The 16,016-nt window shown below is 34.8% G+C and overlaps 1 protein-coding gene across 1 annotated transcript in view; it reads left to right on the top strand.

Moving 5' to 3' along the window:
• The window catches only part of TRIP12 (thyroid hormone receptor interactor 12), a 196,259-nt gene that overhangs the window by 144,524 nt on the left and 35,719 nt on the right, over positions 1-16,016 (top strand). Inside the window, exons 17-28 of the mRNA XM_012642477.1 lie at positions 1,257-1,329; positions 2,532-2,760; positions 3,066-3,184; positions 5,831-6,038; positions 9,053-9,153; positions 9,382-9,556; positions 10,641-10,782; positions 11,654-11,845; positions 13,062-13,213; positions 14,704-14,876; positions 15,633-15,706; positions 15,792-15,991. Coding sequence (XP_012497931.1) covers positions 1,257-1,329; positions 2,532-2,760; positions 3,066-3,184; positions 5,831-6,038; positions 9,053-9,153; positions 9,382-9,556; positions 10,641-10,782; positions 11,654-11,845; positions 13,062-13,213; positions 14,704-14,876; positions 15,633-15,706; positions 15,792-15,991 — 1,838 coding nt within the window. The remainder of the gene's footprint in view (positions 1-1,256; positions 1,330-2,531; positions 2,761-3,065; positions 3,185-5,830; positions 6,039-9,052; positions 9,154-9,381; positions 9,557-10,640; positions 10,783-11,653; positions 11,846-13,061; positions 13,214-14,703; positions 14,877-15,632; positions 15,707-15,791; positions 15,992-16,016) is intronic.

Below are 16,016 nucleotides of genomic sequence, written 5' to 3'. Positions count from 1 at the left end.
TTATTTCCATACTTAGGTTTGCACCGAAATATTTTTTAAAAATTAAATCAGCATATTTACCCTAGCTTATGAAGTGTTGGTTACTGTATTGAGAATACTGTCCATCATTTACTAATATTTTCAATATATAAGATACTTGTAAGTGTTAATATATTTTCTAATTTCAACATTTGGTATTAGAATTTCTTTAGAGCAGCACACTTCTCGAATAGACATTCTTCTTTAAAGATGTCTCCCACCAGTTTCTAAAAATGAATTTTTGAAAAAAATTTATACCATTGGCTTAATGTTATAAAATCGAGAGTTCTTAAGATGAAATCTAAATTCAGAGCCAGCTTTTATGAGGAAGTTGACTTTGACTGGTCTTTTGTGTATTGTTAGCCTTAGCATATAAGCAGGCAGGCCAAGCCTACTAATGATCTTGGTTTTGATCTCTTAGCATTCTTCTTTTTAACATTTTCTTGATGATTGCGTCTTCACCATTAGCTTGCTCTCTAGTATGTGCTGAGGGTCCTGTCTTCCATTCAGCCTAGGAATTCCATGAATTGGAGTCTGTAATAAAAATAAATACTCTGCTGCTTCTATAGGCTGTCTAAAATCAAGCAAACTGTGTTACTCAAACTCTCTCAATTTAGATATTTCTGTATATTGTATGCAACCCTGGCAGTGAATCTCGTTAGTTCATTTGCGTCACTTTCAATCTTAAAGTTGTCTTTGTTTATTAAGGACTATTTTACAGGATTATTTTGCTTAAAAGAGGATCTTGATGGGTTGCTAAGAACCTGTCATGTAAATGTTTTTAATCTGAGAATCCTAAGAGATGTGGATAACAAATTTTTTCCAATCAGCAATATCGTAGTACAAATGGTGTCGTCGTCTTCATGTCAATGATGCTTATATGACTGGATCTTTGATGAGGATTTTACTTGGATATTTATGTCTGTGGGTGTCTGGTAGGGCCTGAGGTGTATATCTTTGTGTAATTAAAATTGATTTATTAAATGAATGAGTTTTGTCATATCTACACTATTAAATTATACATATTCTGTTACTTTGCTGTCTAAGGCCTGACGAAATAAGTATGTAAGATAGCATTTATGGAAGGTCCCCGCTGTGTCTTAAGGTAATAAATTTCTCCATGTTTATATTCAAGGTTTCTCTCTCTTTGCTCTCAGGCAGCCCATCAGGTCGGTGAGGATGAGATAAGCTTGTCCACTCTGGGACGAGTTTATACTATTGATTTTAATTCTATGCAGCAAATCAATGAGGACACGGGAACAGCACGTGCCATTCAGAGAAAACCTAACCCCTTAGCCAATACTAACACTAGTAAGTACCTTCTGAGTTGAAATAGTACTGTATTGTCATGTGAGTAATATTTTCTATTTGCATAATAGTTGATTCATTAATTATCCTTTTAAACTTAAGACAATTGCATGGTAATTAGTTTTTTTGGTGGTTGCATTTTTTTTTAAGTCCTGTTCCTTCATTGACAAATGAGCCAGTGTTACTTACCAGCTATCTTTCCCAAGATTTTTCTACTAATGTGATGTCCTGGGATGTAGCTTAATAAGACTGGCTCATGCAGATCCATCTACTCATTAGTTCTTTCCAAACTTTCATTTTATACCTTCCTGCCAAAATTCTCTTTAACTAATGAAGAACAGATGATAGTGATTTTTTTTTCCCTGACATTTATCTTTCCCTCAGAGATTTAGTCCATTGCTTTTACATCTCTTGTTTAGAGCACAGAGATCAGCATACATTATCTGAAAAGGGCCAGAAGGTATGTATTTTAGGTTTTGTAGGTCACATGAGTCTGTACTCACCACTGCCATTGTAGCTCTAAAGCAGCCATATACAACATGTAAAGACATTTACATGGTTGTGTTCTAATAAAATGTTATTTACAGAAACAAGTGGTGGGCTGGATTGGGCTTGTGGACCATACTTTGCCAACCCCTGGTCACTTATTATGGTCACTTATTATCAACTACCTTTTCCCTACAACTGATGGCATTAAGCAAAGTGCCAGAATCACCTTGTTTATCCATTTCACATGACTTCTAGCTAAATACTATCCATTTCTTGAACACTGCTTAGTTGGTTAGTATTGAAATTTCCCCAGTATTTCATTGAATATATATTAATAAAATAAAGTACAATGTGGCGATGTCTCATTAGCTGACCTGAATGGTCAGTGGTTTTCTAGCTAAATACTATCCATTTCTTGAACACTGCTTAGTTGGTTAGTATTGAAATTTCCCCAGTATTTCATTGAATATATATTAATAAAATAAAGTACAATGTGGCGATGTCTCATTAGCTGACCTGAATGGTCAGTGGTTTTCTAGCTGGCTGAACTTTATCTTAATGGTGCTTTTAGCATTTTTGTAAACCCTAGTTGATCATATTAGATAAGTTAATTTGTTTTATAACAAAAAAATTTTTAGTGGCATTTTCAGTAATTACATTGACATGAGTGCTCTGTCACTTCAGGATTGTCTTTTTTTTTTTGATATGTGTAACAGGTGGATATTCAGAGTTAAAGAAGGATGATGCTCGAGCACAGCTTATGAAAGAGGATCCGGAACTGGCTAAGTCTTTTATTAAGACATTATTTGGTGTTCTTTATGAAGTGTATAGTTCCTCAGCAGGACCTGCGGTCAGACATAAGTGCCTTAGAGCAATTCTTAGGATAATTTATTTTGCGGATGCCGAACTTCTGAAGGATGTTCTGAAAAATCATGCTGTTTCAAGGTGTGTTCATGAAAATAGTAAAAACATTTTAGAAATTCAAGTCTGCGAGTAATTTCAGAAATCTCTAAAGTAATAATACAAAGAAATATGCATACAAGTTTGGAGTATCTTGAGCCCTTTTTTGGTCTATTTATGTTCACACACAGCTTGTATAAAATATAAAAGTTGAGCCTTTATGAAAAATTTTTGTTTTAATGGAATGATTTCACAACGAAAATATTTTTCTCTGAAATTTAAAGTAGTATGGCCAAAAATAATTATCAAATTCAAGCAAAGTTTTATATACCAATGCTTCCTTTTTTTAGTCACATCGCTTCCATGCTATCAAGCCAAGACCTGAAGATAGTAGTTGGAGCACTTCAGATGGCAGAAATCTTAATGCAGAAGTTACCTGATATTTTTAGTGTTTACTTCAGAAGAGAAGGTAATGTCATTCATGATAGTAAATTAATGGTCCTTTAGATAACACTTCGATAGAAATACAGTTTTAATCTAAGAACAGAAACTTTTAGCTTTTCTTAATATGACATTTACATGCTTATAGCTCAGGTGTACAAAGAGTGTGTGTTTTATGTGAATCTCACACAACCTGTATTATTAATTGTGTGTAATCAACTGTCAATTGGTGAATACTTAATAAGTTTCAGTGATTTAAGTGTTTGCAGGCCAGAAACAATCATGGACTTTATATATACGTGTGTGTGTGTGTGTATGTGTATATATGTATGTAATATAAAGATTCCTTCAGTAAAAGTCAGAAATTGCTTTCTTTCCCAGTGAATCTTATCAGTAGATCAGAGCACTTCTAATGTTAGAGGAATTATTTTATCCTTTATTGAGCACATAATTAAGTATTTCAAGGCTTAGAACAATTTTCCAGAATGCAATTCGTAGGTCTTCAGTTTAAGGCATTTGATTGTCAAAATCAACCTAGGAGACGTGGTACTTTTCCATTCTCTTTTTGAAGACCTTAAAAATGAAACTATTTAGCTCATTAAGGGGTTTTGTATTTTCTAAACCTGTCAAAATATTATCTAACTGATCAGGAAGTTCGTTCCTAACAAAAATCTCTTCATGGCTCTTCTGGTCTTTTAGGGTACTAAGGTCTTGTGGCGATTTGTGAAATAATTGTGTTTTCCCTTCAAGAAATCTTTAGCTTTATCTTCATTCTTACAGGCAATCCTAGTTCTTTCTGCATATGATCTGTTTTCTCCTCTTTTGATCACCTTTTCTTACGCTGGATCCTTATGTCTTCCTATCTTGGGAATGTAATAGATGTGCTAATATAATAGTATTGAACAAAATGGAAAGAGGTTTTTGCCATTTAAAATTCGTTTTGCTCAAATAAGTTTTTTTAATCCAACAATACATATTTATATGAAAGAAAGCAAAATTCCTCCATTTCCCAAAGATAACTATTGTTAAGACATCAGGTATATAACAAATAGGCATTTTCTGAACTTGTACAAATATCTTATTTTCATATATATATATATATATATAGTTTCCTTCTATTTGTTCTGCTTTTCTGGTTTGAAGTATATCAGAATCACTTTCTTTTCAGAGTGTTGGTTTTTTTTTTATTTTGATAGGATCAACTATGCCTTCAGATTAAATTTCCCACCACCAAATAATTATACAGCTTATACATTATGATGTTTGTGCTAAAATCTTGATTAATTCTGTTGCTTTGCATCTGGGTATGTCTTGCGGTTCTTTGAAGTTTCAGCTTAAATGTCACTTTGCCCTGAAGATCTTGCCTTACTTCTAGATTTACCTCTAGATTTGGTTAGATCCTCTCACTGTAAGCTCCAGCAGTGCTGTGTTTTATTTCTTATAAACACATCACTATTGTAATTTCTTGTAAAATGTATCTTTCTCACTAGTCAGTAAGTCCCCTGAGTGCATTTGCTTATCCCTTTCCTTATTCTTAGTACCTAGCACAGCCTGGCATATAATTACATCAAATAGTATTTGTGGAACACACGCTAGAAGTTTGAATTCATTGTGACATCTTTTTTTTTTTTTTTTAAGCAGTTTGCTTTTATTATCAGTTGTTTTTTTTTTAAAGAATCTAAAGGAGACCTGACTCTTCCTCAGAAAACTGTGAATGTGTGGACATTACTCACATAAATTCATCCACCGGTTTGCCATATATTTTACCCAGACTGATAGACACACACCTTTGTATACAGTTCATACAGTTGATAGTTCTTGGACACACCCCTTCATATACTTACCCTCCTGTGATTCTAGCCCACATAAGAACCTCTGCCTCAGAGGTTACCCATATTTAGCTCTTCTTACACAGCTCAGAGGAGGTGACAGTCACCACCTTTCAGTAGGTGTTTTCTTTTTTGGTGGCATTATTACTGTGATCCTGTAATTTTGTAACCCTTGAAGTTAACTGATGATTCTAGGTCTTTTTCTCCCCTTGTAGCTATCGCACCACAAGGTGCATAATTGTATTTCTGTGATTGATTATTGTTCTTGTAATGAGTATTTTGTACTTTGAATAGGACTGTGTGGCCTTGTTAAATTTAATACGATCTGGTTTTGAAGATGAGAAGACATTCTGCATAAATATTTTTCTTTAACATTGAATTTTCATTTTCTTTCTCTGATTTAAGTCAAGTTGAAAAACTCTGGCTCCTAATTTTTTTCCCCTATTTGCCAGCTATTTTTTAGTCATTCTCTATGTTATATCAGTGTTATTATTTGGGGATTTTGTAATGGCAGGGAGGCAGTCCTGTCTCCTGATTAACACATTAACTGACCTATTAGTTGTATTTAACTCACACTACTTTTGAGCCTAGGGCCTCACGAAGCATACGTAACTCACATGTCTCTTCACCTTGGGAGCCGTAAGAACTATTTTTCAAATTGTATATAACTCACGCATAGAAAGCAATAAAAAATAAATTTTTCATTAAATTAGGATAGTTTTGTTTTCAGAGTTTTTATTCTATTTTCTTAATAAAACACTCTGACTCCAAGGAAAAAGTTTTTTTTTCTAGTGTGGCAGTCAGTGTGTTAAAACTGACTTCTTTTCATCTCTGTTACCATAAAGGTGTAATGCATCAAGTAAAACACTTAGCAGAGTCAGAATCTTTGTTGACAAGTCCACCAAAGGCGTGTACGAATGGGTCAGGATCCTTGGGGACCACAACATCAGTCAGCAGTGGAACAGCCACGGCTGCCACTAACGCCGCAGCTGACTTGGGATCACCCAGCTTGCAGCACAGTAGAGATGATTCTTTAGATCTCAGCCCTCAAGGGTAAGTGAGAGTTTTCTTGTGATTTTTATGCTCTTTGCCTTTAGCTCTGCTTTGGTGGGTAAGACCTCATATAGGAAGTGAAATGGTAAAATATTAGAGTGTACCTTTTATATTTTTCCATCTGTATTTTGTTAGACGTTTGATGGAAATGGGAAGAAAACATTTATTGGAAACCTGCAGATTGGGCTGTGTTTAGGAACTACAAGAGACACATGCCATTTTTATTGATGTATAAGAGAAGTAAGGCTGAGAAACACTGGTGACTTGCACAGTGTCACACACTTACGTTACACATGCAGGATTTGAGTGTTCATTTTTGGTTCCATAATCTTGTGATTGTTGTACTGCTGTATATATATCGCCTTTGATATACTTTCGAGATATCCAGATAATGATTTGGTGGAAAACATTGAAGATTAGAATATGAAGGCAAACAAACCCCTGATTTGCCTTTTACCCTTTTTTGGGGGATGGTAGAAGAAAGGGGGAGGGTCTTCTTTTGTTTCCCAGGAGACTGGGGTGCAGTGGCACAATCATAGCTCACTGTCACTTCAAACTCCTGTGCTCAAGTGATCCTCCCACCTCAGCCTCCCCAGTAGCGAGGACAACAGGTACCTGCCACAATGCCCAGCTAATTTTTTAAAGTTTTTTATAGAGATGGGATTTCACTAAGTTGCCTAGGCTCATCTTGATCTGCAGGCCTCAAGTGATCCTCCTACCATGGCCTCCCAAAGTGCTGGGATTATAGGCGCGAGCTACCATGCCTGGCCCCATTTATCTTTCATTGGCAAATTGGAGCAAATACTTTGCTTTTTTTTTTTTTTTTTGAGACAGAGTCTCACTCTTTTGCCCGGGCTAGAGTGCCATGGCGTCAGCCTAGCTCACAGCAACCTCAAACTCCTGGGCTCAAGAAATCCTTCTGCCTCAGCCTCCCGAGTAGCTGGGACTACAGGCATGCGCCACCATGCCCGGCTAATTTTTTCTATACAGTTTTAGTTGTCCAATTAATTTCTTTCTATTTTTAGTAGAGATGGGGTCTCGCTCTTGCTCAGACTGGTTTCAAACTCCTGAGCTCAAACAATCTGCCCACCTTGGCCTCCCAGAGTGCTAGGATTACAGGTGTGAGCCACCACGCCCGGCCCTTTGCTTTTAATAAAAGAAAATGGGAGTTGTTAAAATTTTCTACTGTTATTTATTTATTAGCTTTTAATCTGTGTTATATTGTGCTACTAAAAATGTTTCCAGACCTTCATATTGGTTTTCATTTTGTTGTTCGAAACAAAAATCACACTCCAGAAGTGTTTTTGTTTCTTTGCTGTTAGGAATTTAATATTGCTAGGTGAATAGTACATGATGATCCAAAATCTGTTCTGAAATTCGGAATGAACTTAATGTAGTACTCCTTTTTGGTCCTTTTAAGCTGAAAAGTAGATCTTGGTAAAACAGTAATAATCAACAAGTAGGTTCCAACAATTTAATCCTGTAAACTGCAAGGTAGCATTGTCTTGAGCAAGTAGCCGGCTGGGGGTGGGAGGATAGCTACTTTTGGTACCACCTGGTGGCAGTTGTCCATTCTAGCTTAAATATGAATTTTGGCAGTTCTAGGACTTGTGGCAAACTGGAACTTCTGGCAGAATGGCTGTTATTTTAGCAAGTTGCTGAGTTTAGGTGGTACCCATGTCATGTGACCAGTCTGAGGAGATAGGACTTGGAGAATTCTGGGGTTTCCGCTTTCCTGATTCTGAGGTTATGTTTGTCTGCCGTTTAACCTTCCATCCTTGCCATCCCCTTTACTTCCTTCCCAGCCCCATGCCCACCCCCTAGCTGCTGTAGTAACCCTAAGTTACTACAGGGTTTTACTGTATAATGCAGACATGGTACCCAAGACATCATAGGTACTCAGTGATGAATTTCAGGGAACTGTGATGCAGTTTAGACAAAAGCAGTATTTCTGAGCCACTGTAAATTAAAGAGTTGAAGTTGATTATAGATTCTAACAGTTGATGATTCCAGAGAGAGAGAAAAGAACATTTTTCTTGAAGTGTTTTCAGAGCTTTAAGTGGTTCTGTATCCCAATATGGTCGCAAATGAAAAGTTCATATTAACTTTTATTTTTAAAGTGAAAATTTGTTTAATTATATTTTTTATCCTTAGAAAGTTCATTTTACCTGATTGTCAATCATATTTGAGCAAATTAAATATATTCTATTGAAATGCCAGGTGTTGGAAGACTTTTTCCACATTTTTTCAGATTTTTCCAGTTTTATTTGGGTCACAAGACCAACTGAATGAGAACATTTTTCATCTTTTCCATCTTATGTAGCTTTGTCATTCTAAGAATCTATTATTATTTCAAACTATTTCTAGTGTTAACATAAGCTATACATGTTCCATTTAATACATGATTCTAATTGAAAGTAGATTACTCACATTATCACTCACTAGATTTATATACAGGTTAAAAGCCCACAAAAGTGTTTATAAATGTATTCATTTAGGATGTTATTGCCATTGCCACACCATGGAATTTTTTAGGTAGTAAATTGTAAGCAGTTTGGAAAATGCTTTGATAATATGAACACTAAGTGCTATGTATATTTTACTTGTTGCTGTTTAGGTTAGGAAAGAAATGTACTCATATTTAACATACTCTTTTTGTAGTTGGTGAATACTCAGTTTTTTTAACTTGGTTCTTTGTGTTGTGTATTTGCTTTATGTACTTTATGTATTACGTAAGAACACACAGAATTAACTACCCTATTTGGTTTTATTTTTAATAGTTCAGTATAGTCAAATACCTAAGTTATTTTCTGAACTAATCATTTCCTGTGTCTGTACACCTCTAGAACATAACTGGCACAGTGTCAGCATTAAATAAATAATCACTAAAAGAAAAATACCATCATAACATTTGGTAACTCATTATTTCTGCCATTTTAGCTTGCTTTTTCAATGAGTGAAGATATAAATCAGTGGTAATTACTAAACTTATTCCATATTTTCCCATGCGATAGTCGGTTAAGTGATGTTCTAAAGAGAAAACGACTACCAAAACGAGGGCCAAGAAGGCCAAAGTACTCACCTCCCAGAGATGACGACAAAGTAGACAATCAAGGTAATCCCTTTGATGAAACTATGGGGAGTTAAAGGGGGAAAGTGATCACTTTCAGAAATATACTTCGTTAAAACTGCCAGTAGCTCTTAAAGTATGCCTGGGTTTCCTAAGTTTCCTAAGGACACAGTGTTCTTAATTCCTTCTTTTAATATGTTAAAACTGTGAATCAGTTGTTTTTCATCAATTGTGCTAAAATGATTTAACTGTAGTTCTCCTTTCTTTTCGTAGCTAAAAGCCCCACCACTACCCAGTCACCTAAATCTTCATTCCTGGCAAGCTTGAATCCAAAAACATGGGGACGGTTAAGTGCACAGTCCAACAGCAACAACATTGAGCCAGCACGAACTGCAGGAGTTAGTGGTCTTGCCAGAGCTGCCTCAAAGGACACCATATCCAATAATAGGTGAAGTGGGGGGAAGTCTATGTTGCTTATATTCCCATATCCTAAACACTTATTTCAGCCAGCACATTTATTGTATGGGGATGATACATGGGCACAGAACTTCCATTTGTTGTCAGAAGTAGCATATCTCAAAGATGAGGTAGATCTCAATTAATGAACTCTGCATCAGATTTTGTCCTAAATTCCAGTCTTATATTTTAAAGCTCCTTTCAACATATTTAACTGAAAATCATATATGTTCAAATCAGTCAAATTATGTTCCCCATGGAAGCTGTTCCTCAGTTCCTCTCTACTAGGAAAAGCTGACATTTTCTGTCCACACTTACACATATTTATGATAAAATTTCTCTACCCATTACAATGGAACATAAGGATTTTAGAGGAGAGCCTTTTTAAAAATAAAAAAATTGGAGCTCTATCAGCTAAACAATTTCACACCAACTTACAGCTTTTAAAGTCCTTGGGAATTACATTTTGTGAGGTTTTTTTTTTTGGTTCTGGATGTAACATCCCAACTTGGATTATTTCCTTCACAAATAAGAAGTTTTGAAAAATCAAATGCCATTGGGAAAACATGATTTTTGGTTTGGTTGGTGGTGGTTCTGAATTTTAGTTAATAAAAATAATAAATGTATTTGTGAAGCTATCAGTATTTGTAATTTAAGCAGGTGGGTTTCATTCATCATAGCTTATCACGCAACTACCATGTGCATGTTTCTTCTCTATAGTTTTTCGCGTCTCCTGGGAACACAAGTAAAGGACAATGCAGATATGTCTTTAGAAAACAGTCATATAAAATTGCATTTGGGTGAACACTTAGGAAACTGTTACATTGTAGGATCCCAAGAAATTAGAACATTTTGTTTACTATTCATGTAATGACCTGAAAGATATTTTAAATACCTGAACAATTCTCTGGGTACCTCTTAGCCCATTTTTAAAGTGAAATTTAATTTGGTTAATCTATAAGCAGTAGGCCAAAAATGGTTTTAAGTGTAGTGACTATTTGCCTTGGTAAGAAATTATGATTGAGATCCTTTTTACATGCACTGAGACTTCAATATCTCCTTTGTCTTACTTGTAGAGAGAAAATTAAAGGTTGGATTAAGGAGCAGGCACATAAATTTGTAGAGCATTATTTCAGTTCTGAGAATATGGATGGAAGCAACCCTGCACTGAATGTCCTTCAGAGACTTTGTGCTGCAACCGAACAACTCAACCTCCAGGTACTGTGTCCGGTGCATCTTGCTAGTTCTTTTCAGTCTCTTCCTGCAGCTCTTTAGTCTTATTACTGCTTTCCTTGATGACTCTAGCTTTCCATAGATTTAGCTATCATAGATTAATTAACTTTCTTACCCCACGTGTACCTATGTGCTGACATTTCTATTACTTGTCCCTTGACTATCAGATTTCATCATTCTATCATTAAATCAGATCATCTTTGACTTTCTTTCCTTCACTTCCATATTTCTTGACAAATGAAGAGACTTTAGAAATGTCCATCACCTCAAGCACATCTCTTTTCTAAGTCCTCTTCAACTGTAGGTATTAAGAATTGATAGGCCTCTCCTTAACCCTTCTCCCCATGCAGTCTCATTGTATTCGGAGAGGGTGGAGGTTTAATAATAAGGCTTTTATGTTTTATCTGATTCTCTCCATGTTTTACGTTTTTGATGTACTTTGAGCAACTTTGGTGGTACATTTTCCAAGAAATTGTTCATTTTATTGAGATTTTGAATGTATAAATTTAAAGCTAAGCCTTGTATTCTTTTATCTGGTATTATAGTCCCTTATTCTTTGATTTGTATTCTCATCTACTAACAAAAAAAATTTCTTTTAAAAAAGCAACATTGGTTGAATGTGAAGATATATTTTCTTATGTTATTATGGATACCTTTTTTTTTGTCATGGAATATTGAGCATTGTTGTATGCATATAAGAACGTATTTTCCAAGGATTTACTAAGAATATGCCACTCCCCATCCATCTTTTTTGAAGGCATTGAGAATGTCTTTTGTTTTGGGGGAGGAATGTGAATTATGCATGTAGTAAATGCTGTTTAAATAATTATGGAAATACTCTTCCCAACTCTTTCAGGTGGATGGTGGAGCTGAGTGCCTTGTAGAAATCCGTAGCATAGTCTCAGAGTCAGATGTTTCATCATTTGAAATCCAGCATAGTGGATTTGTGAAGCAGCTGTTGCTTTATTTGACATCTAAAAGTGAAAAGGATGCTGTGAGCAGAGAGATCAGATTAAAGAGATTCCTCCATGTATTTTTTTCTTCTCCAGTAAGTTATCTAATAAAGCTTGTGTATCTTATTATAAGAATTAGTGTTCACTAATGCATATCTTTTCATCCCAGTAGTTGTTTCCAGTAGGTGTTTGTCAGGATATTGAGGGAAAATTTCTGGCTTGCTTATGGACAGTTGGATTCCTTGGATTTCTATATATCAAAAGAAATAGTAAAACAATGAAATGATGATTTAATGAAGCCCATGCTACAGTTTCTATGGTAGAAGTATCTATTCACAATAGTTGTTTTTAAACATACTGTCATATCCTCTTTTAGGGAAATAGGCAGGCATAACATAGCTATAGACATACGATAGAGGAGACATGTTTCCATTTTGTATATAAAACACAGTCCTAACAATTCCATTCAAGGGTACTTAATCACCATTTATAATGTGGATTACAAGGCCAGGAACCACAGAGTGGCTCCCTTCCCTTTACTGTCAATGGGTGAGAGCAATAGGGTAATCACTCCTGGATGCTTGGACTTAACAGTATTCTCCTTGTTTACAACTGCTTAAGAGAAGGCATTCCTTGGGAAGCTTCTGTCTGGATTATCCGTGTAATAGGGTTAAGGATAACTCTCCTATGTATTAGCAATACTACTTCACCATGCCCTTGCAGTATTCATGGACATTTGAGTACTGCTGAATTATTCTAACTTGTGGGGGTACCTGAAGCAGAGTTGATATTTACTGGAGATTCATTAGATGTGTGGCAGTATCGGATATAGCTTTGTACTATGCTTAAAATTATGTGGTAGTCTGCAATCTCTTATCTGAAACGCCTGGGGTTGGATGAGTTTCCAGTGGTCTGCAGTACATTAATATCCCTAGTGGATTCTAAACAACACTGTATAATCATACGCATTAAATATTTTTACAGCAAAATACATGAATATATTTACTAAAATAGGTAAATAAAGATAGTGAATAGCCTCGTGTCTGTTTGGGCTAGATTTTGCCACCAAATGACTTGTGTTTTCATAGCCTTTTGAATTTAAGAATTGTGAATAAGGGATTGTAGGCTGTACAAAGAAGAGCTTTTATTCAAATAATATGTTTGAAAACGTTCCAGCCAAACCTGTCATAAAAGATAAAAATGAATAGATGAATGATTCTCTTTTGTAAAATTACTTATTAAATTTTCTCGTGAGGAGTGTTCCATTTTCAGAAGGCCTTGCTTAACTTGTTGGTTTATTTATAACTTTAGCTTCCTGGAGAAGAGCCCATTGGAAGAGTAGAACCAGTGGGTAATGCACCTTTGTTGGCATTAGTTCACAAGATGAACAACTGCCTCAGCCAGATGGAACAATTTCCAGTAAAAGTGCATGATTTCCCTAGTGGAAATGGGACAGGAGGCAGGTAAGGACCATTGCTGGGGTATGCCCTTGCCACTGGACTTTGGTGCTTTATTTCATTGAGATAAAGTGGCAAGAGGTCTGATAAAGCCTTGTACTCGAAGAACATAATGACTATAATGACTGAGAAATTGAGTACTCAAAAGAATAAATCAAATGCTTTTTATCTTTAAAATCATACCGTATGTCTTAAACAGGATGTTCTAAAAATATATAACCCAGTGATTATGTTGGCACCTTGTAATAGGCTTAGTTTTCCTTAAGTTGATATACTTTAACATATAAAGCTTCTCTAAGAACTTTATAGATGCAGATAATAAAATATTTACATTCTGTGCAATATTTCATATGTGAAATGGTTATAATAAGTGGTTGTATTTTGATGAGTTTGAACAAGTATTTTAAACTTTTACTAATTTAATAAAAGTTTCTGTTTTTTTCAGTAATAATTTTAGAGACTTGTGCTACAAGAAGGAATTAATTGTAAAAATTAAGTGTTGTGTGTTATGGAATGTTACAAGCTTTGTGGAATATTTTGACTGGAAGCCTAGAAGATAAATTAGTTCGGTGTTAAAATCCACATTCTGATGTTTTAAAAATATTTTTAAAAAGTAATTAAATTAAAATAATATGCATCGTTGAGTAGATAAAGCAATCACGGTGTGGACTGGGGTTTTTTTTCTGCTTTGAAATTTAGTATAGAGTGTGATACTCAGTTTTGATCATTGTACTATCCTGGAGTTTATGAAATAAAGGGATATTTTCAACTATGGTTGAGAAAACCATGAAACTTTTAATTTTTGTCCAAATTTGTATACAATCTATATGTTTAAATAAGCATATATTAATACAGTGGAATAATCTTCATACCTCTATTTGCATGCTTTTATAGATAACCACATTTTAAGTTTGTCTGTATCTGACTCCTGTCAGAGCTTTTCAAAAACGAGGAATTAAATACTATTACCAGGTTTTGATTGCTGTAGCTGTTACACTTCTTCCTTCAAAAGTATATATAGCAAAGTAAATTTTAAAGGTTAATTTTAGAAGTAATTTTGTTACTGAAATCTTTGAAAGCAAAAAAAGAGGATTTTTTGTTTGTTTTTAAATAGATTTAATAGGAAAGGGCAAAATATTGCAGAAGTGAGTATACTCAAATAGTTGAGGAATTTTTATTCCAGAGAAATAATTAAATATCTGTGGCTAAATATTTCTCACATGGATTGATGGTGGGACAGAGATTGAATGTTCATTTAAGGTTTTCATATGCATGCATACATACCCATCTTTTCTTATTTATAGTAACTTTTACTAAATAACTTGAATTACTGGCTTTACCATTTACAAAACTGGTACATGGTTATTTTGTAAGAAAATATATCCTTAAATATCCTTAAGAAAATTCAGGCTTTGTATTATCTTGCCTTTATTTGTATTAATATATATTGATTGTGAAAATAATAGACTAACTTTTTTTTCACAAATTATCTTGAGCTTTTCTCTCAACAGAGGATCACAGGCTTTAAAATTTTTCAACACACATCAGTTAAAATGCCAGTTACAAAGACATCCAGACTGTGCAAACGTGAAGCAGTGGAAGGGTGGACCTGTTAAGATCGACCCCCTGGCTTTGGTACAAGCTATTGAGAGATACCTTGTAGTTAGAGGTACTTTACATATATATGTTTTGTATGTTTTGATGTGTATTTGTGATGAAATTAATATTAAGAGATGTATGCATTGTTTCTCTGTTTAATGCTGTTTCTTTTAAAACTTACACAAAAGGAATTTGTTTTCATGTTATTTATTTTGTATTTAGTATGTAGACATACACTGAACTTCTTAGGGGTTGACTGTTTACTTGCATGATGAATCAACTTATTTTGTTGGAATGTAGAGGAAATGACATTTTGTATTTGACAGTTTTCTTAGACCTTCTGCTTCATAGATCAGTATAATATATACAGATTCAGCATCTCAAATCTGAAAATGGGAAATTCGAAATGGTCCAAAATCGGAAACTTTTTGAGTGTTAACACGACGTCACAAGTAGAAAATTCCACACCTGACACTTTTGCTTTCTGATGATTCGGCGCCCCCAGACTTTGTTTCGTGCACAGAATTATTTAAAATGCTCTGTAAAATTACCTTTAGGCCTTGTATATATGAAACATAATGAATTTTGTGTTTAGACTAGTGTACCATCCCCAAGATATCTCATTATATATATGCATATATTTGAAAGTCCGAAAAAATCCAATATGTGAAACACTTCTGGTCTCAAGCATTTCAAATAGGGTTACTCAACCTCTACATGTTTTTCTAAGAATATATTAGTTTAACCAGTGTATACAAGATTTGTTGTGTTTTTGTTTTTGACACTTAAAATTGCTAGGAATTTAATACCCTTCTTGGTTCTTTAGGATATGGAAGAGTAAGAGAAGATGATGAAGACAGTGATGACGATGGGTCAGATGAGGAAATAGATGAGTCTCTGGTAAGGTCCTGTTCCCACCATGTTGTAGTGTACTATATAAAGGTCAAGGCCTATAGCTAAATGGATTTTGCTTTACTTTATTTAGGCCGCTCAGTTCTTAAATTCAGGAAATGTAAGACACAGGCTACAATTTTACATTGGAGAACATTTGCTACCGTATAACATGACTGTGTATCAGGCAGTACGGCAGTTCAGCATACAGGCAGAAGATGAAAGGGAATCCACAGATGATGAGAGCAATCCTCTAGGGAGAGCTGGGATTTGGACAAAGACTCATACAATATGGCAAGTTGGAAAATTATTTCTTTTG

This window comes from Propithecus coquereli, unplaced genomic scaffold (assembly GCF_000956105.1).
Source record: "Propithecus coquereli isolate 6110/MARCELLA unplaced genomic scaffold, Pcoq_1.0 Scaffold18, whole genome shotgun sequence".
NCBI lineage: Eukaryota > Metazoa > Chordata > Mammalia > Primates > Indriidae > Propithecus > Propithecus coquereli.
Note: the sequence above shows the minus strand (reverse complement) of the source record. Positions and strands in the feature narration are given on the sequence as shown.